The sequence below is a fragment of the Psammomys obesus genome, unplaced genomic scaffold (genome assembly GCF_907164565.1).
Source record: "Psammomys obesus unplaced genomic scaffold, mPsaObe1.curated_primary_1811, whole genome shotgun sequence".
In the NCBI taxonomy this organism is placed as follows: Eukaryota; Metazoa; Chordata; class Mammalia; order Rodentia; family Muridae; genus Psammomys; species Psammomys obesus.
Genome location: NW_026596134.1, coordinates 22,761,093 through 22,786,208, shown reverse-complemented (window position 1 = coordinate 22,786,208; position 25,116 = coordinate 22,761,093). Strand labels below are relative to the sequence as shown.

At 40.8% G+C, this 25,116-nt stretch overlaps 1 protein-coding gene across 2 annotated transcripts in view; it reads right to left on the bottom strand.

Annotated features, from left to right (window-relative positions):
• The window catches only part of Snw1 (SNW domain containing 1), a 26,700-nt gene extending 1,584 nt beyond the window's left edge, over window positions 1-25,116 (bottom strand). For both annotated transcript variants that reach the window (XM_055592792.1, XM_055592793.1), the window contains exons 1-12: window positions 25,057-25,116; window positions 22,742-22,895; window positions 17,575-17,736; window positions 13,226-13,321; window positions 13,027-13,133; window positions 11,655-11,759; window positions 10,134-10,203; window positions 9,551-9,616; window positions 7,773-7,889; window positions 5,999-6,140; window positions 3,281-3,377; window positions 1,797-1,914 (exon numbers count right to left, since the gene is read on the bottom strand). In XM_055592792.1, the coding sequence (XP_055448767.1) occupies window positions 1,797-1,914; window positions 3,281-3,377; window positions 5,999-6,140; window positions 7,773-7,889; window positions 9,551-9,616; window positions 10,134-10,203; window positions 11,655-11,759; window positions 13,027-13,133; window positions 13,226-13,321; window positions 17,575-17,736; window positions 22,742-22,895; window positions 25,057-25,070 (1,248 nt within the window). In that variant the 5' untranslated portion in view covers window positions 25,071-25,116. The remainder of the gene's footprint in view (window positions 1-1,796; window positions 1,915-3,280; window positions 3,378-5,998; window positions 6,141-7,772; window positions 7,890-9,550; window positions 9,617-10,133; window positions 10,204-11,654; window positions 11,760-13,026; window positions 13,134-13,225; window positions 13,322-17,574; window positions 17,737-22,741; window positions 22,896-25,056) is intronic.

Here is a 25,116-nt window from a genome sequence, read left to right as displayed (position 1 = left end):
GATGCCAAGAAATGTTACCTCAACTGCCTGAGAATGTCACTATTAATTACAGTACAAGACAATAAGGGTCTCAATAAAATCTTTAAAAATTTCATTCACAAAGACCATACAGAGAAACCCTGTCTCAAAGAAAACAACAAAAAAACTCATTCAACTTTTCAAATGTTTAAGCTTAAGGTTTTAAGGGATGATCATCTTGAAAATATTTACTTATGTGAACTTTCATCCTGCCTCTTGCTTAGGCTTAGTTGCCATTGCACAGCAGTTAAGGAAAAAGCTTTGGAACCAAAGCATTTAAGGCTGACTCTCAGTTCCACTTATTACCTAACCCTGTCTTCAATTATGTATGAAACATAATGGGGGCCGGGGAGATGTGTTAAAGCACTTTCCATGTAAGCATGCGGACCCATGTAAATGACAGGTGGGCATGGAAGCTTGCCTGCAATTTCATACTCTTGAAATGCAGACAGCAGATCTTAGAGCAAGCAGTCTAGCAAGATTAATAACATCAGTGAGTTCTGGGATCGTCTTAAGACCTGCCCCGTTAATAAGGTGGGTGGACAATTCCCAACATCAACCTCCAAACTTAGCATATGCATGTAGGCCCAAGTGCCTATACAAGCAAACATACAAATGAAAATGAAAAAAAACAGTGAAATATGACCCCCCACCAATAGCCTGGCTTCATATGTTGTGCCCCCAAACTCCAATTAAGAATTGAGAGGAACAGACTTGGAACAATGCCTGGAATATAAAAAGTATCAAAAAATTTATTGTTTGAAAGAACTTAACTCATGCTATCTCCAAATCTTCTAAAACCATCAAGTCACAATTTTATCCCCAGGAGGAGCTAACAGTCTACTGTCACCTCTTCTCTTTCCCTTAGCATGTGTGCATATTCAACAGGAGGATTCTTTCTTTAAGGGCAGGGGCACTGGTATCTTTGATCTCACTGACTTTTGGGAAGTTAGTAATCAACAATAGGTGATTAAATTGTTCTAGGCTAATTAATTACAACCAATACTAAAATTGTTGTTTCCTCACAATCAATCTAGTACTTAATAATCCAGTCACATAGCTTCATTTATATTTAATACTTTTGATTTTTTGAGATAGGGTCCCATGCACCTCAGGCTAACTCCTGAATTTCCTGCCTCTAGCTTCCAAAAACTAGCATTATAGATTTCCACCATCACATCTGATTTATGTCATCTGGGGATCTCAAGTCTAGTGTGTCAGGCATGCTAGGCAAGCACTCTACCAAGTGAGCTATATTCCCAGTTCTAAAGCTTCATTTTACAACAATTTCAAAGAAAGAAAAGGAAAACTTAAAATTTTAACAATAACCTTTGGGGTTGCATACCAGATATTTTCATTATGATTCATAACAGTAGCAAAACTACAGCTACGAAGAAGCAATGAGATAATTTTATGGTTGGGGTCACCATAAAATAAGAGTCGCAGCATGGGAAGGTTGACAACCACTATTTTAAGGAAACAGTGGCTATTTTAGAAACAAAAGGAAAAAAGTTTCATCACCTGATTTCGCTCACTGTCTACTAGTGCTTCAGAGCAGAGAATTTTAAGAAATCATAATCAGAAGTGTTCCAGGTTCAGGCTGGCCTTCCTGTCCAGCCTCTCAAATTTTGAATAAGTAAAAACATACAACTTCACATTTCTTCTGTCATTGCTCTGGCATATCTTTGGCTAATCCAGATCCAAAATATGGACTTTACTCTGAGGAAAGATAGCCTTACCAACACACAGGATAAAGCTGTTTTCTAAGTTCCTCATACCTTGGATTGGTTGAAGAGCCTTTGGTCATACTGAACTTCATTGGAAGTTCGAGGATTGGGCACACCAAGAGCAATGACTTCACTGATATCTCGATTCTCATTTCTCTGTAGTTTTGACCTATTTGGAATACACAAACATTAACTGAACACATTTCACAGACAAGATGAATATATATATATATATTTTTTTTTTCCCCGATAATGTACAATCATATCAGCAGCCTTAGAGTACTTCAGATGCATATTAGAGAAGGTAGGCATATAAATTAGGGCATGTCAAAAGAACACACAAAAGACTAGTTCTTGGATGCAAATGGATGCTCCACACACCATCAATCTTTTTAAGCAGGCTATACTCAGCTTTGACCTAACTACATAGAGCAATTTTTTATCTTACCATGATTCTGAGGAAAACATGACAATGACCAGATAACTTTATGACTTCTGACATTACATTAATTTCTCTGCTGTTTTAGTATAAATGCAATCAACATCTCAATGAAACTATAGCAACTGTCACTACTTTACAAGATACTTATGTCTTAAAATATTTCTGTAGACAATTTCATTTTCATCTAATTACAAGTTCACAGCTTTTCTGTCATTTCTCACAGTCACTTTACTGGTTTTAAGAGCCCAATTTCTGTACAGAGCCACTGTCACTTTATAACATAGCAAATCCCTAACTCACTGACGACAGTGATATTTCATTCATTCCTCTCTTCTCCATGGGTTGTTTCTGCTTCTCTAACTTATCCAGAGAGGAAAAATACACCAATTAAATAAGGAACCGCCCCGGCAGAGATAGTTTAAGATATGAGGTGAAACTTTGGGTTGGATCAACTTCCTAGGATGACCACAGCATGGAAAGTTGCTCATATGGGAAGAAAGTGTTTCACATTTGCATTTAGCCTGAACCTTGAATTCCACCTTTGCAGCACAGCATTTTCTGAACTTTGAAGTAACTACAGTCCTCAGCTACTGGTCAATCACAAACTTCTCTGATTCCTATTTTATGTCCCTAAACATGTTAGTTTGTTTTACACCACTTCATTCCCATTATACACAGCTCTGTTCTGAATTTTAAATAAAGTACTCATGGGCACCCAGAAACTTCCTTCAGAACGTACTCTCCTTCCCACTGCACTAGGAGGCACAGTGCATGGCATAGAAAGGATGTCAGTAAGGCTATGGTGCTGGCTTTCATCTACACACAGGCATGCTACAAGTTTACCCACCACCTGCAGTAGTAAAAGCACACACCCCAACAATTTTATTTTTTCCTTCTTTTGCACAGACATGATCTGGATTCCCTGCCATTCTCAACTAATCCTACAAGGTGAAGGACAAACAAATTACCTTCTAGGAAGAGTCAACTCTGTTAAGACAAAGTGGTTGAGCATGACAAAGTTAATTACTAATTTATGACCAAGCTAAAGAAATGCCCTTCTTCCTAACTCATATTTATGCAGGGATTGACCCACCTCTTATCGGGAGCTGCCCTGGAAAGGTTCCGGTCATGCTGTCTCTCTTTTCGCCTGTCATGACGGATTTCATCCCTTTCTCGTGCCTCTCCATCCTCTGTGTACACAGATGAAAATTACTTCGTCACTGCATTAGTTACTCATATTTTGTACAAGAGGCTCTTTAACCTTAGAAAATGCCACACTTTTCTATTTTTTGGGACCACATACCACTACGGCCCAGGCTAGCCTCAAATTCTGGCTTTTTGCCCCCACATCCCTGCTGCTGGGATTTCAGGTGTGCACCACCACTTCTTTGTGGTCACACTCAGCCCTTTAAGGTTACTTGTAGTCAGTTTAAATCCAAGTTTGTGGACTGTGGATGCCTGCGTTAGCTTACTTGATTGCACTTAGGTAGAAAGTCAGACTGATGTGGAGCGGTGAGCGTACAGGTGGTGCAAGAAAATTCAGGGATGCAGGGTTTTTTTTTTTGGTTTTTGTGTTTTTTTAATTAACCACAGCTGGGCACGGTAGAGCACACCTCTAATTCCAGCACTTGGGGAGACAGAGGCAGGTGGATCTCTGTGAGTTTGAGTCTAGCCTGGTCTACAAAGTGAGTCCAGGACAGCCAAGGCTACATACACAAACCCTGTCTCAAAAAACAGAAACAAACAAATATTAACTACAGGGACTGGAGAAATGGTTCAATGGTTAAGAGCACTGGCTGACCGTCCAGAGGACCCAGGTTCATTTCCCAGCATCCACAACTGTCTGGAACTTCAGCTCCAGGGGATCCAACAACCTCACACACAAATACAAGCAGGCAAAACAAACGTGTGTGTGTGTGTGTGTGTGTGTGTGTGTGTGCATGCATGCACACCACACCATGCCAAATCTAAAAAAACAAAAACAAACAAACAAACAGAAGGAAAAAGAACCATGTACAGGTTCTTGTTCACTGGAGCCAGCCTTACTCAGATTTGTGAGCTCTAAGCAAAGAGACTCTGTTTCAAAGAATAAGGTGACTGTTGGTCAGCTTTCACAGTGCTGCAAAAGCCAGAGGGAGGGGGCAGGGAGATGAGTGATTTCATCCAAGTGCTGGACCCAGCATACATAATACCTGTATGGCAAGATACACAATACCACTGCTGCAACAGTGGCAGCACTGTTACGGGACTGACCTACTTTTGGATCTGATCCCTAACTACTCTGACATATATCTCCTATGTATAGAATCAGCTACACTGGGTAAACTCAGGGTGTTTATAGTCATTTATCTGTCTGCTTAGAATGTTCTCTCAGATAGCCACATGGTTTATTTCCAAGTTGTTTTTTTTTTTTTTTTTTAACTAATGTTAGCATTTTAAGAGCAAGGCCTATATTCACAAGCTTTTCCTTCTAAAGGTAATTTTATATCCGTTATGTTTTATTTTTCTTCATCCATTGTATTATATTACATGATTAACTTTACTAGTTGGTTTTCTGTTTGTTTGTTTTGTTTTTTTGAAACAGGGTTTCTCTGTGTAGCCCCGACTGTCCTGGAACTCCCTCTGGATGTGGTGGCACACGCCTTTAATCCTAGCAGTCTGGAGGCAGAGGGAGAGGCAGGTCTCAGGATCTCTGAGTTGGAGGCCAGGCTGGTCTACAAAGCATTCTAGGCCAGCCAGGGCTATACAGAAAAATCCTGTCCCCCCAAAAAACCCAAAACAAAACAAACATGCCCCTCCCCACAAATTACAAATTTATCTCAATGGACTTGATAAACTAATGTCAATTACTAAATAAAGCCAGGCAGAAAAACACTGGCAATTTTAATTACTAAAAGATCCATTAGTCTCCAAACTAGCAAAACTCCAGATTATTTTACCGTGTTGTCAAGTTGACTTAGTTGGGAATCAATTTTTTGTTTTTTCTAAATTTTAAGAAAACTACAATGGGATAAATATTGGCAGAGTATATCAATAGCATTAACATAAATTAAAAAGTGTAATTGTCAGGTTGGATGTGGTTGTGCATGCCTTTAATCCCAGCACTGTGGGCAGCGGGCAGCGGTAGGAAGATCTCTGAGTGTGAGACCTCTATGTAGTTCTACGAAGATCCAGACAGCCAGGCTATGCTTAAAAAAAGTACAATTGTCTCTCAACATCCTGTAGGGATTGGTTTCTGGACCTTTATACCTCATGGGTACTTTGATGGGTGAATGTTCAAATCTCTTATGTAAAACCAGGTAGTATTTGCATATAACCCATAATCCCTCCCACATACTTTCAATCTACATCACCAAATACAACACAAATGCTACACAGACAGCTGACAGGCCAAATTTTTTAGGAAATAATGGCAGAAAAAAAGTGCACAATTTGGGTGCAGATGCTAACTCCCTAACCTAAATACTTTCAATCCATAACTGGTTCAGTCTGTGGATCCAAGGAATATAGAGAACCAACTGTATATTTCTTAAAACTTTAAGAATTTTTAGTATACTCCCATATTAAAGATCCATTTAAAATATATGCTTCTTTTTTTTTTCTAGTTAAGCTTAATAAGGAAGGTCACACCTTACACATTTCTCAAATGTCTGAATTTTTCTTATGCATGCATATGTACATATATAAATGCATACATACATACAATTTGTATGTTGTAATCTCCCAACACACACACATGCACACAGTAGTATATGGTAACTTTATAAAATAATACACATTGTTGACTAATTTCAGAATGAGAATGTCATACCTTTTTCCACGTGGGTTTTTATCCCAGCTCTTCTCTCTCTGGCTTTCTGGGCCATTTCTCTAAGTTTCTCTTCATGTTTCTCCTTTTCTTTTTGAGCCATCTTTCTCTCCACCTGGGCTCGCATTTCCACAGCTTCACGAGCCTGTTTAGTAGAGTGAGATGTTAAGTGGAGCACGTTGAGGTTAAGTATTTACAGCTATCTTTGAACTCGTTGCTAAAGTCTGCCATGTGAAAGAATCACACATACTTCATGTTTGTTGCTACTGGAAAGACTAGATGACTCTGGCAAGTTGGCCTTTTGTCTCTGGGAAATGCTTTAATGGCTGCAACCACAATGACTCCAGTTTATTCTCTTTTTCTTTTCTTTTTTAATATTAGTTACAGTTTGTTAACTTTGTATCCATGCTATATCCCACTCTCTCTTTCCCTCTGAATTCTACCCTCCCTCTCTCATCTCCTCCCTGCCCCTTTCCAATGATGGGGAGGACCTCTTTCCCTTTCATCTGATCCTGGTTTATCAGGTATCTTCAGGACTGGCTGCAAAGTCCTCCTATGTGGCCTAGCAGGGCTGCTCCTCCCTGGGGTGTGTGTGTGTGTGTCAAAAAGCCTGCCATTGAGTTCATTTCATATCAGAAACAGTCCCTATTCCCCTTATTAGGGTACCCACTAATAAGGGGAACTTATTAGTATCCAAGTACCCACTTGGATACTGAGCTACCATGGGCTACATCCGAGCAGGTTTTTTTTGAGACAGCATTTCTCTGTGTAGCCTTGGCTGTCCTGGACTTGCTTTGTAGACCAGGCTGGCTTCGAACTCACAGAGATCTGCCTGCCTCTGCCTCCTGGTGCTGGCATCAAAAGCCATGTCCAGTTGGTTTTTTAAGCCAAGTACCTTACTAATGCCTTCTCAGAAACAATGTAAAAATGAAATATTGGCTGAGCACAGCAGCAAGCCCCCAGCACCTGAGTCCATGAGTTCAAAACCTGCTGGGAGTAGTGGGACACGCTATTAGTCCTAGCACTCAGGAGGCAGAGGTAGGTGGATTTCTGAGTTCGAGGCCAGCCTGTTCTATATAGTGAATTTCAAGACAGCCAGGGCTATGTAGAGAGACCCCATCTCATAAAACAAAATGAAGTGGACCAGACTGAACCACAGTGAGATCCAGTCTCAAACTATATGAAAATAGGTTAATTAATGTAGCTGGACATGGTAGTACATACCTGCAATCTAGAACTCAGAAGGCTGAGGTAGGATTACAATGAGTTCCAGCATAGCCTGAGCTTGAAACTCAGATCCTGTTTCAGAAAAACCAAAACTCACCAAAATTTAACTATGACAAACCCTTAACATAAAACCTTAGCCTACATCTGAAAGACTTTAGTGAAGAAACAACAAAAACCCCACTTATTTGCATGTATATGCATATTAATACAGAACTTATCTGTAATGTCAAAGGCCAATACCATTAATACTACTTTATGCAGAATTTAATCATAATGCTTACCTACCCTTCTCTACAAAAGGGAACATCTACATCTAAAATAGAAGACTATGCGATGTACAGTAGTATCTAGTAATCTTCACAAAATGAGGTCAGCCTAGGAAACCAGTCCTCTGGCATGCAGAGAAGGAGGGGCTCCTAACCTGGGTGGGGCTCTGTACAGAACTCCAGATAGCCCCTGCTGTCATCAGCAGACACACGAGTTAGTACCTGCGGTAAATAGGTATGGGCTCACAGATGCAAGAACATACGGCAAACCACAAAAGACCAACCTTCCGATCGGCAATGTACAGTGCTTCAGCCAGCTTGGCAAAATTTTCATTGATGTGGACGGTCTGAAGTCCTCTTCCATCAGCAGCCAGCCGTTTATCTAATGGAATTGTGTAACCCTGAGGTGAAAGCAGAAGGCAAGTTAGCACAGTAGGGCTACAGTCATCAGGTAACATTAAGTAGTGCATGCCCATTTTGAGAACCCTGAAATTTCTCACATTCCTTTTTAGACAATGGAAAACAACAATAAATGCTTTGGATGGAGGACCCACAGTCCTGGTAGCTTCATGGGGCTGCAAACACAATATTCTCCATTTCACGGGAAGATGGGGTAGAGTGCTGAGGGGATGGCGGCAAGTTCAGAGTCAGTATGTGCATGAACCAAGACTGGAACACCAACAGTATAATGCAAGAGCCCAGACTTTGAATGTGATTATGCTAATAACTGTAGGTCACAGTAAAAGGCAATCACTACCCAGTAGTCAGACTGGAGTAAAATCAAGTCATAAGAATGCAGACAAACTGCTATAACCCAGGGAATATGCTGCCTATCTACGAAACTTTTCCAGATTTCTACTTTGTCTGTCAAACACTACTCTCAAGGCTACTCCTAACATGAATCAGTGCTGGCCAGGTTCAGTGCTACATGTGTGCAACCACACTTGCAGGAGATTACATGTTCAGGACCTGCCTGGCACACATAGCAACTTCTGGGCAACAGAGTGAGACCTTGGCCCTCAAACAAAAAATATAAAGAACTTCCCATCTGAAAAGAATCTATAAGTAAACAAAGACCCACAATTTCAGAATCATCAACATGTCATGGGGTTACACAGATATGAATCAACCCATATAAGATGGTCCAACAGCCTTTCCAGTGGTGGATGAATCTGTGACTTTATATTTAAATCATGGCTTAAAGTTGCTGCCCATCAGCGTGACTCATGAACTAGGACTCCAAGCCTATAAGGTATAGGAATTAGGAAATGTATACTATATTTTACAGATTCTTACTACCTTTTGGAAGCTCTGGCAGTTTAGATACATAGGATTTTAGTTTATTTTTTGAGATAGGGTCTATGTAGCCCTGGCTGTCCTGGAACTTGCTATTAGACCAGGCTGTCCTCAATCCTACAGAGATTTGCCTGCCTCTGCCTCAAGAGTGTCATCATGCCCTAGAATACAAAGGGCCTTTTTTAAGACAAGATCTTACTATGTAGCCCAGAGTAGTCTTCAACTTGTTGTCCTCCTATTTCAGTTTCATGTGTGCAGGGATCACAAGAATGCAACACCACACCTCACATCAAGTGTACAGCAATGCTACAAAGCAGGACAGCTGGAAATAAAGCAGTGATCTTCCCCCCACCCCAAAACTCACTGCTTCTTCTCATGTGAACACTGAGATTGGTTAAATTTTTTCTTGGAAAAATTTCTAACCTAGAAGTTTGACCTTCATGAAGAATCACATCTTCAATCAGTAGGGTACTTTGCTTACTCTTGTCTAAGTGCTTCTGATAGCTATAATAGGCCAGAGAGATTTACATGGTGTTCAAGTGCCTGGTATAGCAACATTTCCCGTGACGCTGTCTCTCTACTTTTTTGGTGGCACACCGGGTCTCAGATGCCAAATATGTGCTCTTCCACTGGGCTCTGCTCTCAGCAGCTGTAATTTCTTTTTGTGAATGCTTAGCTAAGTGAGGAGCTAAGGCTTAAAGGAATGTCCCCAGGCTGCAGCTCCTTCCCAGGGACGGTACTAACAGAGTGTGTAACACATAATCACCTTAGCGTTCTTCCAATTGGAAATACAAGGGGGGATCTTCCACTCTTGTTGTTCTTTTACAGTCATCTGAAAAACAGGTGAAGGAGAGACGTTTCCATTACAGTCTGCCTAAAGAACCCAATACGGCCCTCCCTGATGACAACTGCAGGAAAATCTCTGCCAGCAGTGCACACTGATTTCCTGGCATGGACTCTAGCCACACGGATGCTAATGTGAAGGACTGAGATGGTATCAGATATTACAAATACTGGAGAGTACTCTTCCATACTTAAATGTGTCTTGCGTGGAGGATTGGGGCAATGTGGCAGCTTTCATACGAAAACCCACATCTCCTCTGCAAATCAAACAGATCCTGCCCTCTCCACTGAAAGCAGAGGTCACTTTTGGTAGATCAGCTACCACTTACATATATTCTCATAAGCACACTCTACTTGTAGTCTTAACTGTGTCCATATTTGATCTTGTAGAAAACATTAAAAACCAAAGTTTAACCATCATGGTGACATGTACCTTTAGGCAGAGAGGCTGTTTATAAAACTAAAACTCACAAGTGAAAAAAGTTTTGACTAAAGCCAAGGATTACCTTCCGACTAGGAGAATGCATTACAGGTGCAGGAGGAGATGGCGGGCCCCGGGGAATTTTCTTATTAATCCTGAAGAAGAAATCAAAGTAAAATAAGTAATCAGCAGGGGTCCTCAGTCACTTTTTAGTTATCAGGTAGATCCCAAGTCTTCCTTCCCTTCTCATTTTAATTTTTTTTTATATTTCTTTTTTTAAAGTTTTTTTTTTTAAATTTTATTTTAAAGATTTATTATTTAGTATTCTGTCTGCATGTATACTTGCAAGCCAGAAGAGGGCACCAAATCACATTACAGATGGTTGTGCGCAACCACATGGTTGCTGGGAACTGACCTTAGGACCTTTGAAGAGCAGCCAATGCTCCTAACCTCTGAGCCGTCTCTCTACCCCCTCATTTTAATTTTTTTGTTGTGATGAGTGCTCATGGTACACATAAGCATTGATTTTGTGATTTATGCTCATTTTTTTCAGTTAGCAAAATGTTGCCACTGTCACCACTCACCTCACACTGTTATCACTGCATAGTGCAACAGCTTGATGAAACTGGCACACAGTTAATTAAATACAGAGAATACAATCCGATAGATCACTTTGATCACACAATCTAGACAGAGAGCATCCTCATCACCTCAACCTCTTCTCTGTCCCCACCTTCTTCCCTATGAGCAACCACAGGTTGACTGTAACTGAGGACAAAACCACATTTTCTACAGTTCTAGAAGTTAAATTTATTTATTTGTTATCTGTGTATGAGAGAGGGCTATGCACAACCCTCAGAAGTATGGAGGTCAGAGGACAACTTTGCAGGAATGGATTCTTCCCCGATGCCATACAAGTCCCAGGAACTGAACTCTGGTCATCAGACTTGGAAGTGTCTTTAACCTCTGAGCCCACCTGCTGACACCATTTTCTAGAGTGTTTATTATATATACATGGGAACCATAACATTGTATTACTTGTTTCTGTCTGGTTTCTTTCATGTAACAAAATTATTTTCAGACTTTATGTTATTGTAGTAGTTTACTCCTTTTCTTGGGCCAATAATTTTCCAGGATCTGATGTACTGATGTTTCTTTATCTATTAACCTGTTGATGAACATGTGGGACATTTTCTTGTTTGATACTTTAAGAACAGCAGCAGTTGGGGCTGGAGGGATGGCTCAGCAGATAAGAACACTGCTTCTACTGAGGTCCTGAGTTCAATTCCTATCAATCACATCGTAGCTTACAACTATCTATACTGGAATCTGATGCCCTCTTCTGGCATGAAGGCACATATGCACATAGAACACTCACACATTAAATAAACAAATAAAATTCCCCCCACCCTACCTCACCCCAGAACTGGCTGGCTATCCTGGAACTCGCTGTGTAGCCTAGGCTGGCTTTGAACTCACAGAGATCCGCCCGCCTCTGCCCGCCGAGTGCTGACATTAAAGGTTATGTGCCACTACTGCCTGGCCTAATAAATAAAATCTTAAAAAGAAAGAACAAGAGTTCATCCTCGTGAAGCCATATACTTACTTGAATCTTGGAGGCTCCATTGGGTCTTTCTGCATTTCTACCATCCGAATAACCCTTTGTTTAGCTCCAGAGTTGAATGCTACTCCTTGCTGAGATGGTGTATAGCTAAAGAAATTAGATGAAAACTAAAGTTGTAATTAGTTTAAATTTTGGTAGGCATTTATCTCCTATTACAGTCCCAAGTGACTACACCTTCAATTCTTTTCAGGAAGTGCTAATTTAAAATCACCATACATTTAGGCAGGGCAGCCAGCAACAGGTCAGAAAAGGAGCAGAAACTGAATCACAAACAAAATGTCCATTCCAGCAAGTTGTTAGTGACTTCCTTTCTCATCCTCTCCATATCCCACCTGGGAAGTAGACCCCCTCAGCTTCACAGGTCTAAAACTAGCCCTACTTTTATGGAGAAAAAAAATCGCCAGGGCTGGAGAGATGGCTCTGCAGTTAAGAGCACTGACTGCTTTTTCAGGGCATCTGGACTCAATTCCCTGCACCCACATGGCAACTCATCATTGCCTGCAACTTCAAATTTCAAGGGATCTGACTCCCTCTTCTGGCCTCACTGGGTACTGGGCATGCAGGCAAAACACCTATACACATAAAATAACAGTAAATAATTTTTTTAAAGGAAAAAAAATAGTCACAATAGTATGTATGCCCACTAGCAACATGCAGTTAGCAGTTTCTGACTAACTGTCATAAAAACCCTGTGGCGGAAGTCCTTCTAACTCCAAGTTTTCCTTTAACATCTATTTCCATTCATTCCTCTTGTATACAGTCCAGTGAAGGCCCTCAACACTTAGCGCCATTGTAAATTATTAAATATAATCATAAAAATATAAATATAATTGAAACTGTAATCAATTGTGGTTTCGGTCATATACCATAGGCAATGGTTATTTTCTAAACAACTGAAAATCAAAATGCCCCAAACCCCCCCAAAAAACACATGAAGATTATTGATAGAGTCTTAGTATGTAACCCTGGCTGGCCTAGTACTCAGAGATCCACATGACTTTGCCTATTCAAGTGCATCCCTGCCCAGCTTACAACAGTCAACATCTTTTTTTGTTGTTTTCTGAGACAAGCTTCTCTGTGTAGCCCTTGCCATCCTGGAACTCATGCTATAGAGCAGGATGACCTTGAACTTACAGAGATTCACCTGCGAGCTGGGATTAACGGAGCACACTACCATCACAGGCTGCAGTTAACATCTTAACATGGGCATTTTAACTTCTGCAAATAAGAGTCAATAGGCTTCAAAAGTCATTATTTAAGACACTGTGTTTGTAACTGGCTTTGTAGGCTGATAAAAGAGTTATTAAAGTCCCAGCTTTCAACATGCAATTAACTCTTCCAGCATGGTTCATACCGGATATACTGAGCAGGCGCCAGCTTGTCAGCTGCCCGAACTGGCATGGCTGCAGCCACTTTCTGCGATACGGACTTCTCCAAGGCTACTCTTGTCTTTTCTGTTATCTGAAATGAGAAGCATCATGTTGAGTGGTCTGGAAATTAATAAGGACATAAATAGTCATCAAAAATAATCACATGTATCAAGTCCCAGTTACCTCTTTGATGGCCTCTTCATCTGGCCTTTGCAGGTCTGGATCATCTGCGTTCATAACCTCTTTTGGAACCAGGTCAGTGTATTTGCTGTAAATGACCTAGAGTGTCCAAACGCAAACAGGCTTATGAGCACACAGAATGGAAAGAAGTAGCTTCATTAAGTCACTCTAGATGTCAACATGTCCTTTCAGCATATTTACACATTTAGGATACCCTGTTTTGCCATCAGATTTTAAAACTAAAGGAGCTTAAATGCATACACAAATTGCTGCCCTAGCTCCAAGCTAATCACTTTCCCTTGACCCCATGCATTTAAATTATTTGAGATCTTCTAATCAAGTCAGTATCCAAATACACTCTGCCAACAAAATCTTATGCATCAGTGATCTCTATTTTTGAGGCTCACTAGGACTTGAAATTAATGATGATATAAACTGCCTATAGCACCATTATCTTGGATTAAAAACTCATCAGAATTTAAGTCAGGTTACTAAATAATTTCCAAATTCACTGGGCCTAGAAAATTCCACTGACCTCATCCTATTTATAATGTTTCTATTTTCTGAAATCAATTCTATTCAGAAACTAGGAAAGTGAACCCGAATGAAAAGAAAAAGTCCATAATATTTTCTTCTACAAAAGTAAAACAAAAATGTTTATGTGTCTTCTAGTTTTATTTTGGTCTTTGTGATAGCCTGACTTAAAAAGACAAACAAACAAACAAAACCAACAAAAAAACCTAACCAACCAAAAAACAAAAACAAAAAACACCTCAGGAAGAAAAGGGTTTATATGGCTTCCAATTCCAAGTCAGACTCTGTTACTGGGAGAAGTCAAGGCAAGAACTCAAGCAGCTAGTCACCTTATACCCAGTCAAAAGCAGAGAGGAATGAGTGAATCTCTGCTGTCTGTTCCCTTTCTCCTCTCTCACATGGTGCAGGAACCCTTCCGTCTAGGCAGTGGTGGTGCCTACAATGGGCTGACTCTTATCAATTATCAAGATAATTTCCCACAAACATGCCAACAATCAAACCAGATTTAGACAATTCCTCGACTGAAGCTCCCTCCCCAAGTAATTCCAGGTTTAGTAAGTTGACAATAAAAAACTAATTATCTCAATATGTAACTTGTTCTGTTCTAGACTCAACTTTAGGACTACTTTATGAATTCTCTCAGGACCAACACAGTTCCTGACTCATCCTCCAATAAGCTGGGACCACAGGTATGCAACCAGTACCTGGCTCCAAACTTCCTAATCAATACAAGGTATTGATTTCCCAAAGCTATAAACTCAAATGTCTAGCTTACTGTTTTGAAGAATGAGCAGGATTGGGAAAGAGGATCTAGCACAGGTTTAACTACTGATATGTGAGCCATTAACAACACTGTCTTTTATGAATGTTCATTTTAAAATGAACCTGGAAGCACACAATAATGAGAAAAGTAAGGTTCAGTACGTAAGGACCATATAACTAGAAGCCAACCTTACTTCTTTTTAGGGTGGAAAAAATCTGAACCACCACAAACTGAAAATTCTCTTATAGAAGAAAGCCCTGAAATTACCAAGAATTAACCTCTTTTACATGTTAGACACTACAGGAAGATTTTAAGTAAATGGCTCCTAGTAGTCACGTATGTTTGATTTATTCTCAATACTAATTTATCAAATAAAAACGATTTGCTGCTTATCTGGGTATTCAAAAGTTATTAACCCTTTGAATGAGCATCAGTAAGATTCTCCCATCTTCTAAGGCAAAGTAAAGGACATCTAAAGAACAGGATTCCTCTGTGGTAATTAACTATAAACTCCCACATTTTACAGCTGGAAAGTCAAACATGCTGAAGAAACTCAGCATTTCTTAGTAGGCAACATTGTTGGGAGGAATCATCTGAAAACTACAGTATACTCTTGAAGGTAGGAGAACAAACAGCTTTACTCATCAGGAGAAAAGCAGGGCCAGGCAGGCAAGCACCCTCTTCTGGCCTCTTCAGGTACCAGGTATACATGTAGTGCACATATATACAAACTGTCAAGATATCCATAAATGTAAAGAGAAACACTTTGTCACTCTGAGCTCACGATGATGTAATGGATACACAGAAATGTTTATTTTTAAAACATGTAACCTGGGGCTGGAGAGATGGCTCAGAGGTTAAGAGCACTGGCTGTTCTTCCAGAGGTCCGGAGTTCAATTCCCAGCAACCACATGGTGGCTCACAACCATCTATAATAAGATCTGGTGTACTCTACTGTCATGCAGACATACACGCAAATAGAGCACTCATATGTAAAATAAAGAAATAAATATTTAAAAAAATTAAAAAAACAAACAAAAAAAAACCATGTAACCTGTTGTATTATAGAATTCATCTGTTTTTGTGATTGCCTTTTTGACTATGAGGTAATTCCTTTTCTGTGAGCTTTGTCTTAGAAGTATAAAGCTATGACCATACAATAAACATTGGTGGAACCCCTCTGGCAGAAGCCTGGTTGTGGAAGCCCACTGAATGGAAGTCCACCAGAATTGGATTCATTGTATGAGTTGTATATATGTAAATATGCCCATTTGTCTGTTTTTTGTACATTTTACATAAGTGTATGTCAATTGTCTAGCTGTATATAAGGAGCTCCTTTTGTATCATCCATTGAATGTATGTATGAATATGTACAGGTCTGTATGTCTTCTTATCTGTGTGTATGTATGGGTTGATGTTATAGAACTGGCAGCCTAAACTTGCTCCAGTTTCTGCAGAGGAGATGCTAGCTGGAATCAACATCATCGCCATATGTAAGCTTGTAGGAATCTGTTGAAGTTAGAGATTTTAACTTCATCCACTTTTTTCTCTTTAATGCTTGTGTGTGTATGAATGGTCTATTTTTTCATCTCTACTTGTTTTCCTGAAGATTCAATAATAAGTTAACAGACTCAGAGCACTGCCATAAGCAAGCATACTTTGGCCAAACAGCTGATCTTAGCAAAGAGGCCTATCTACAGATTAAAGAGCCTCCTTTTTACAACCTCTTGCAGTTTTGACTAGATGCCGCTTTTTACAACTCCAGCCAGAGAAAAAAGTGACCAGTTTAAGTTTTCCTTAGTAGCAGTGTAGCCAGTGCCTAGTCCTAGAGAAGGAATCCTGAACTAACTCCTCCCTTCCTTCCCTCAGTCATCCTTCTATGTGGTTGCCTAAGCCATTGGCTCAGTGCCCCAAGAGATAAAAGCCAATGGAGGATTCCAAATCCTGTCCCAGATCCTACCCTGGACCCTTGCCAAAGCAGAGAGAGACTTTAGAAGACTATAACACAACCCCAAATAAGTCACAACCCACAGGTTGAGAACCACACAAACATCCTAGGTTGGATCTCCAGTACAACTCACAAAAAGTAAAGAAAGAAGCCTCAGTGTAAGTATTCCTCAAGTACAAAGTACTTTTGTCTACAGACAAAAGTAAAAGCTGATTTGGGTCCCGGGGTACAGGTGTAGAACACTTGTAGCATGCCCGAAGCCCTGGGTTCCATCTCTAACAAGACCAAAAACAAAAGTGATTTTTCTTAAGAGTGTGGGGTTACTGACTTCTGCAAGTTTGGTAGCACTTTTAGAAAAAGAAAAAACTTTGAAATGTAAAACAAAACCTAAGTATCATTGCTGGGTGTGGCCTACAGCACTGGGAGGGTGAAAGCAGGAAGGTCTAAGTTCAAGGCTAGCCTGAGCTACATGTTGAGAATGTTGTGAAGGGGAGAACAGTTATTACCAATCTGTGTAGAATTCCAAGGCACAATGTCACTGTTGGTCACAAAGTTAATCTAGTGCACTTTACAGGCATCAAGACAGGGTTTCTCTGTCTCGAGATCTACCTGCCTCTGCCTCTGCAAGTGCTGGGACTATAGAAGTGCACCACCATGCCCAGCTTATACAGTATATTTTACAGAGATTTTACTGTTGGACTCAAACCCAGAACTTTGAGTAGAGAGTGACTTATCATCAGTTAGAATCTTAACTTCACTGCTATTTTGTTTAAAGATTTATTTACTTATGTGTTTACTTACTTCATGTGTTTGAATGTCTTGCCTGCATATACGTATGTATATCAGATGCATGCCTGGTGCCCTTGGAGGTCAGAAGAAGGCATCAGATGCCCTGGAACTGAAGTTACATGTGGGTGCTGCTAATTGAACTGGAGTCCTCTGAATAAGCAAGTGTTCTTAATCACTGAGCCACCTCTCCAGCTCTAACTTCACTGCTTTTTTTACATAGTCCAAATTGGCAAGTGACTTGTCATTTCTAAAATGTAATAGAACTTCACAGAATATTTATCAACAAGAAGAAAACAAGCAAAACCAACGAAAGATTACCTTGTCTTTGGACTGTCCTTGTCGAGCAATTGCATCGTATTTAATTTTTCCTTCAGGATCCACCTGAATGGCCAGTGCATTCGACATTTTTTTCTTTCGGCCCATATCCAGTGGATATTGGGCCACGTGGATTTCTGGGAAAGCACCTCCATCTCCAAAATCCTGAGTATTTCAAGAAAATTAAAAAGAATATTTAGTAATAAGCAGCAATTTATTCAAGTTATCAAATCTATGCTAGGTATGAGTGTCAGCAGTAAACAGAGGCAAGGTTTTTGTCTTGTGTAGTTTACAGTGGGCAAAGGTATAAAACACATCTCTGAGTGTAGGAAGTACCATGAAGATGGGACAAGACCTGGGAAGAGGCAGTTTTAGACTTTCAGGAGAGTGCCTGTGACAGCCTTCTAAGAAATCACACAAGTGAAAGCCTCAACGATGAAAAAGTAAACAAAGGAAGATCCAAGGTGTGGTGGTTTAAAAGGTATGGCCCCCATAGACTCAGGTGTGTGAATGCTTGGCCCACAGAGTGGCTTGTGAAGAGGTGTGGCCTTGTTGGAGTAGGTGTGTCACTGTTAGGGCTGGTACTGAGGTCTCTTATAGCACTCAAGGCTTTGCTCAGTGTGGTACCATCTCCTGGACCAATATGTAGAACTTTCAGCTCCTTCTCCAGCATCATGTCTGCCTAGACTCTGCCACGCTTCCCACCATAATGATAATGGACTAAACCTCTGAAATGGTAACTGAGTCCCAATTAAATGTTTTCCTTTATAAAAGTTGTTTTGGTCACAGTGTCTCTTCACAGCAAAAAACAAAAAACAAACTAAGACTAAAGGGAAGGTTTTCTTTTTCTTTTTTGGTAAGGTAGGTGTGTGTGTGTGTATGTAGGTGCCAGCAGAGGCTAAAAGAGGGGGTCAAATTCCCTGAGCTAGAGTTACATGCAGTTGTGAACTGACAGGGTCCTTGAAACTGAATTGGGCCCTCTTGCAAAAGCAGCAAGTGGTCTTAACTCTCTAGAGAATGTAGCAAGGAGTTACTCACTTCTGAAGGACAGAGGAAATGGTGCTAAGGTTGCAAGGACAAGTAAGTCATGGAGGTACCTTCTAGGCTATCGCATATCCAGTTTATTTATGTGGCTAGAATAAACTAAACAAAATGTTTAGTACAAAGCAAAGACTAGTTTTAGCAATATAAACAGAAACATAGAGCACCAGGTGGAGCTAAACCTAGAAGAAATGTGAAGAAATGCTCTTGGAACCAGATTCTATTCACAAATCATTTATTCACTGCTATACAAGAGACAAATAAGACAGAAAGGACCAGGACGAGTTAGCACATTTTTTTTTCTTTCCTTTGGATTGACCAAAGTCCTAAGTCCTGTGATAAGAACAGGGTATAGAATTTGGCTATGAAGTTTTTTTGGGGGGAACCCTGAAAGTCAAGGTTTTTTTCTTGTGACTAAATGCTGGAAATGTCCTTGAGTCCACTGACAGTATCATCCTTGTCAAAGGCCAAGGATGCCAGAGAGAAAGCCTAGTTTGTCCTTATTTCTGCTCCCCTAAAGGAGTTCTCACCGAGAATGTGGCTGGAGTAGAAATCAGACTGACCAGCACACATCTCTATCCAGTGCAGCCTTCAAGAGACTAGGCTCCCTCCTGTGCAGAAGCTCTATGATAGACCCCTCTACAGTTTGTGAATTTCATCCTAAATTCATGAGGCAAAAACCCAAAAGTCACTGGCTTGGGGTGGCTTTAATGACCATTGAGTTTAGAGCACCCTAGCCCCCTGAGTTTTGGGGTTACTGTCCTGTGAATTTCAAGGATAAAATTTAAGCCATAAGAGGGTGAGTTTTAGGAAAAAAAAGTTCAACTAAGCTGGACAGGATGGCCTGAGCCTAAGAGGTTCTATTTCAGTTGAGAAAACACATACACCTCCACCCAGCCTCACATCTCTAACAGTGATTATATAGCTTCACACAGGAACAAGAACTACAATTGTTGTTGTTGTTTTATTTTTTTCTAGACAGGGTTTCTCTCTGTAACCCCAGTTGTCCTAGATCTTGGTCTGTAGACTAGCTGGCCTCAAACTCAGAGATCTGGCTGCTACTGCCTCCCAAGTGCTGGGATTAAAAGCATGCACCACTACCACCCAGCAAGAAGTACCCCTTTTAAAGTACAACAATGTTCTGCCTACAATATTTCTAAAAGCCTCTGTAGAACAAGTCCAACTCACATTTGAGTATTCTCATAGGGAACAGATGAAAGTTTACAAATATTAAGTGTAATAGTGGATGTGGCGGCACATGTCTTTAACCCCAGCACTTGGGAGGGGTAGGTGGATCTTGGTGAGTTTCAGGCCAGCCACGGCTACATAGTGAGACCCTGTCTCCAAAAAAACACAAAAGAATCCTCAGGATCTCATAGCTAGCATATATGCAAGATGCAAATCCAGATTTGGATGCCAAAAGCTTTATTCTCGTGTGGGTGTTTGATGTACATGCCAGTGTGCAGGGCATGCACCCAAGTCAGTGTGTAGACTTGGCTGGCTTTGAACTCAGGGATCCTCTGTTTCCTAAGTGCTGTTACAGAAGGCACACCCTGCCACGTCTAGCTTCCTTAGTAGTTTTAGATCAGCAGTGTCCATGTAGAGTCTGTGTAAATATTCCAAAATCCAAAACCTCTGAAGTCTGAACAACTTTTGATCCTAAGTATGTAATTACATAAGGATATTCTCCACCATACTGCCAAGAATGTTAGAGAAAAGTGAGATTCATCAATAAGAGGGTATTTGCTGAAAAATAAATTTATTTTAATAAGATTTTTTTTCATTAGATCTTGGTTGTGAATGCTAATGCAAAATATATTTATTTACTGGAGAGGATTGAAATTTTTGAAAACCAACAGAATAAAGTGAAAAAGATATTTTCTTGTAAATTAGGCAGAAATAGTCTTCCTAAGAAAAGTGTTCCCTGTACTGAGACTATCCATTTGACACCCGCTCAGATTTGCTGGAGTTCCTTGACTGTAATCAGCACTTCAGAACTGTGGCTGTGGCATTATGTGTTCATTAAGCCTGCCAGAAAATCATAGCTTTTACTGTGAGAACTAGAACAAAATGCCTTCTTCAGAGAACAGTCACTCCCCTCAAAGCATCCCCGGCATTTTCAGATTAGCTGGCCATTTGAGTTTGATTTCCAAATGAACTGCTCTGATCCACCAGGATATACGAAACCTCTGATAATCAATTAAGACTATAAAAGCTAACAGCCACCAGATGTCATAAAGCTCAAAGGCTCCCTTGTATGGAAAATGAGGCCTGCTGTCCCCACTCTAATCCAGGGAAAAGTCCTCCAAAACATATCTATAACCTCTCAAAAAAAGGGACACTAAGTACAATTATATAACACCAGCCACCACTACTCTTTGGCTGCAGACAGGAAGGCATTCCAGCCTCTGGATAATCTCTCTTGCAATGCATGTCACTAATTCCAAATAGAACAAAAGCAAGTATAAAATCCCTAACTAACAAAACAAGACTGGCCTTCACACATCAGGATTCACAAAGACCAGATGAGAATAGAGACAAAACAAAATAAACAACAAAACCCAGGGTTATGTTCCAGCAAGGCAGGGAGGCACTTGTCAGGCTCAGTTCCAGACCTGATGGAGTGGGCAGAGGCATGGCAAATGTGGTAGAGACAGAGTAAAGAAGGTTTTGAGCAAAATGCTAAGCAATGTTTCTATTCAAAGATACTATAAATACACCTGGAGGCAGACTGAAAAATGGCAGACACCTCATCTCTAAGGTAGATGCCATAACCATGTAAGAAAGTGCTACACTGGAATGGAGAGAGGGCTCAGAGGTGAAGAACTCAGGTTCAGTTTCCAGGACCCACATGGTGGCTCACAACCACTTGTAACTCCAGTTGCACAGGATGCAAGGCACTGCATGCATGTGATGCACAGCTGTATATATACAGGCAAAACACCCAAAAATACAAACTAATCTTGTGCATGTGTGTGTATGTGTGTGTATGGTTTCTCTGTGTAGCCCTGCCTGTCCTGGAACTTCCTCTGTAGACCAGGCTGGTCTCGAATTCAGAGATCCACCTGCCTCTGCCTTCAGAGTGCTGGGATTAAAGGCCTGTGCCAATATATCCAGCTAAGGGGAGATCTTTTGATATAAACACAATATGTGAGACTCTGAAGTGCTGAGCCATTTCTCCAACCCACAGTTTAAGTCTCAAATATTCACTTTTCTCTCTAAATAAGAAAGATGGTCAAGTATGTGATAACTTCCTTGGAATTGGGGAAAAGAGATATATAATGAAGTGTGCACAGGATGCTGAATAATCAGGAAAATATGGGCTGTCAAGGAAATTTGTTCTTTGGAGACAAATCAGAGGTATGAAAGGATCATATCAAATTCTCTGCGTCTACCAAATCAACCAAAACAACCAAAACTTAACTTTCATATTACTGAGAACGTATGTATGTAATATCATGACCACGCATGTGCTAACATTTTCAAACTGAAGATTTAAAAAGTGCACAGAGAAACACATCAAAGACGCTACTGGATTTTCCTAAAGGAAAGTTACCTCTTCAGAGTCATGACCTGGTAAGTTATGACATTATTATTTTCATTGTTGGAAGTGGGGTGGGGGTGAACACAACTCAAATGCAAAACCCACTCTGATTCGCCCCCTTTTAAAGATTTCAAAATTTTATTTATTATTAGAGTGTGTGTGAGAGACAGAGAAAAAGAGAGAAAGAGAGAAGTGAGGGCACAGGCACATGCCCATGCCACAGTGCTTTTAAAAAGTTTTCAGGGTTAGGCTCTCTTTCCAGTATGGAATCTAATTCAAATTGTCAGGTTTGTGCAGTGAGAGCTGTTGTTTCTTGTATTTGTATTGTTCTCTGCCATTACTGTTCATGAGCTGTAAGGCCTACATTTGTAAAGGTATGCTAGTTCCTTTCGTACAAGTTCAATAGTTCAGCACAATAAGAAGCAAAACAGTGATTCCTCTGCTGATCACAAACCGCAACAATCAACAAGAGGAAATGTCTCTGGAAGAACATGCCCTCAGAACATCACATGTCTGTTAACAATCATCCTCCAGGGTTTAAATTTACTTACAAGTGTACAATAATAAATTTCAGTCCACATTTACCTCTAACAAGCGTGGAATCCAACCTTTCCTGTATCCGTATGGGGGAGGCTCCCTTCGAGAGGAGACCAGTGAGGTCTGCCGTGATCTCTGAGATCTTGCTCTTTCTTCAGCTTCAAGTTGGTCCTGAGATAGCTGAGTAGGCGCAGGTAAAAAGCTACAGGAAATCAAAATCAGAATTAAAACAAACAAACAAATAAACAAACCTTTAACTATCACAATTCAGCTTTTGATTTTCCTTTGCTCAGAGAACAGACTTTTCAATGATTTATAGAAGCATTCACCAATTGTCACTTTATGTGTGTGAGTGCTTTGTCTGGATGTATATCTATATTCTACAAATGTGCATGGTGCCTTCTGAGACTGCAAGAGGTGTCAGATTCCTAAACTGCAGTTACAGATGGTTGTGAGCGTTCATCTGGGGGCTGGGGACCAAACCAGGTCCTCTGCAAGAACAGCCAGTGCTCTGAAACACTGAGCAGCTTCTCCAGCTAGTTTTTATAAAGGACACACCCACACACAAATTTAGTAATGAAAGCTAACTGAAAGCTTTGTAGTTCCCAAGGATGGCCATTTGAGACTTCACTTTTGCCCTTGCTACATTAACCACACAATACAGACTATACCCCTGGCACTGTTCTTGTGTGCACCCATTTCAAGTTCTACCTTTCCTGTCATAGTACTACTAATCAGTATCACAGTTCCTGAAGAACAAATGTTTGCTACCTGTAACATTTAATCTGCATAACTCAATCTAATTTTTTTTCTTTTTGTATTAAGGTGAGCCCTGTAAATAAACATTTTCTGTTGGTTCTAGTTTCATTTCTGTTGCTATTATTAAAATACTTTGGAAAAAAAAAATAAAAGAGGAGGGGCCTATTTGGCTTACAATTCCAGGTAACAACTCACCAAACAATGTCAAGGCAGCTAGTGAAATCCCACTCATGATTAAAAGCAAGAGACACTTGCTTCCTTTCAGAGAAGGAAGGAGGAAGGCAAGCAGGCAGGCAAGGTAGCATATAAGTTGCTTGCTTTGCTGGTGTACTGGCTTATGCTCATCTAGTTTTCTTTCATGATTGAGGACTAGGGAGTTGGTGCTTGCCCATCCTATTAGCAAGAAAAACAATCCACTACAAAATGTACACAGGCCAATCTGATCAAGGCAAATCCTCAACGGATACCTTTTTACCAAGTGTGTTAAAAGGCTAACTAGGACAGTGCTGCTCTGTTTTCTGCCCAGACTCTGCAGGCAGTGACCTCTCTTTCTGCCTTAAGCTAACTATACAGACCAGGTTGGCCTTGGAACTCAGAGATCCTCCGGACTGCACTACTTTTCACCTGTGTTATCTACTTGTCCATCTTCCCATTAGCAAAAAATACATTTCATTCTATATATACAACCTCTATGACCAAGCCAGACAACGAACCATAATCCCCACGACCAAAACATTTTTAGGATTCATACAAGCCAGGGAGAAACATGAACAGTAGGTTAATAGAGAGAGGTAATGTCCTAAACGAATACCTTAAAGAAGGTATATATACCTTCTTTAAAATCAGACTTTTACTGCATGGAAAAGTTTTTTCACTTGGAGCAACTAGGAGTTACGTAACTTTTGGGGGAAAATCTCCCACTTAGCATCTTTTTCTTAAAGGCTGGAAGCACTTTACATACGGTAACCAGAGCAACCAGGAACCGCAAAAGTCGGAGGCGGTTCTATGTACCAAAGAAATTCTAAGGTCCAAAGTTAAAGCGCGGAGCAGCGGCGCATCTAGTAAACAGCAGCCCAAACTGCTGCCAATTTCAATTTTTTGGGTCAGTCCTGGGACGTTTCAAACTCTGCTTGTCTTTTCCCCAGAAATCTTCGTTTTGGAAAAGAGTAGCTGAAAAAAAAGGAGAAAGTCCAAAGCATGCAAGCGGCTGGAAAGCGGCTCGCACAAGACTGGCGCGCTTTGCTCAACAGGAATAAATAAGCCGCTGCTTCTCAACGAGCCCGCCTCAGCCTGAGGTCCTTAGGGTGCTCACCAACCTGCCGTGCCGCTTACGCGAGGCACACGTGAGCTCCTCTGCGCGAGGCCGCGACGCGGCTCTCGGCCCGGGGAGGGGGAGAACTCAACCCGGGAAGCCCCTAAGGAAAGACCCCGGCTTCGGCGCGGCCTAGTCGCCAAGGAAGCCCGCGAGAGGGTCTACCCATGGTTTTGGCCACAGTTCCTCTGCGCCCCAGTCCAGGTCACTGCCCGCCCAGTCCGGGCAGAAAAAAGGAAAAGATGGGTACTCCCAGACCCTTCCGTATCGAGGACCCAAATCAACAACCCACCTGGTGAGCGCCATCTTCTTCCGCTTCTTCCAGCGCAAGCCACAGCGTCGCGGGGCGGGT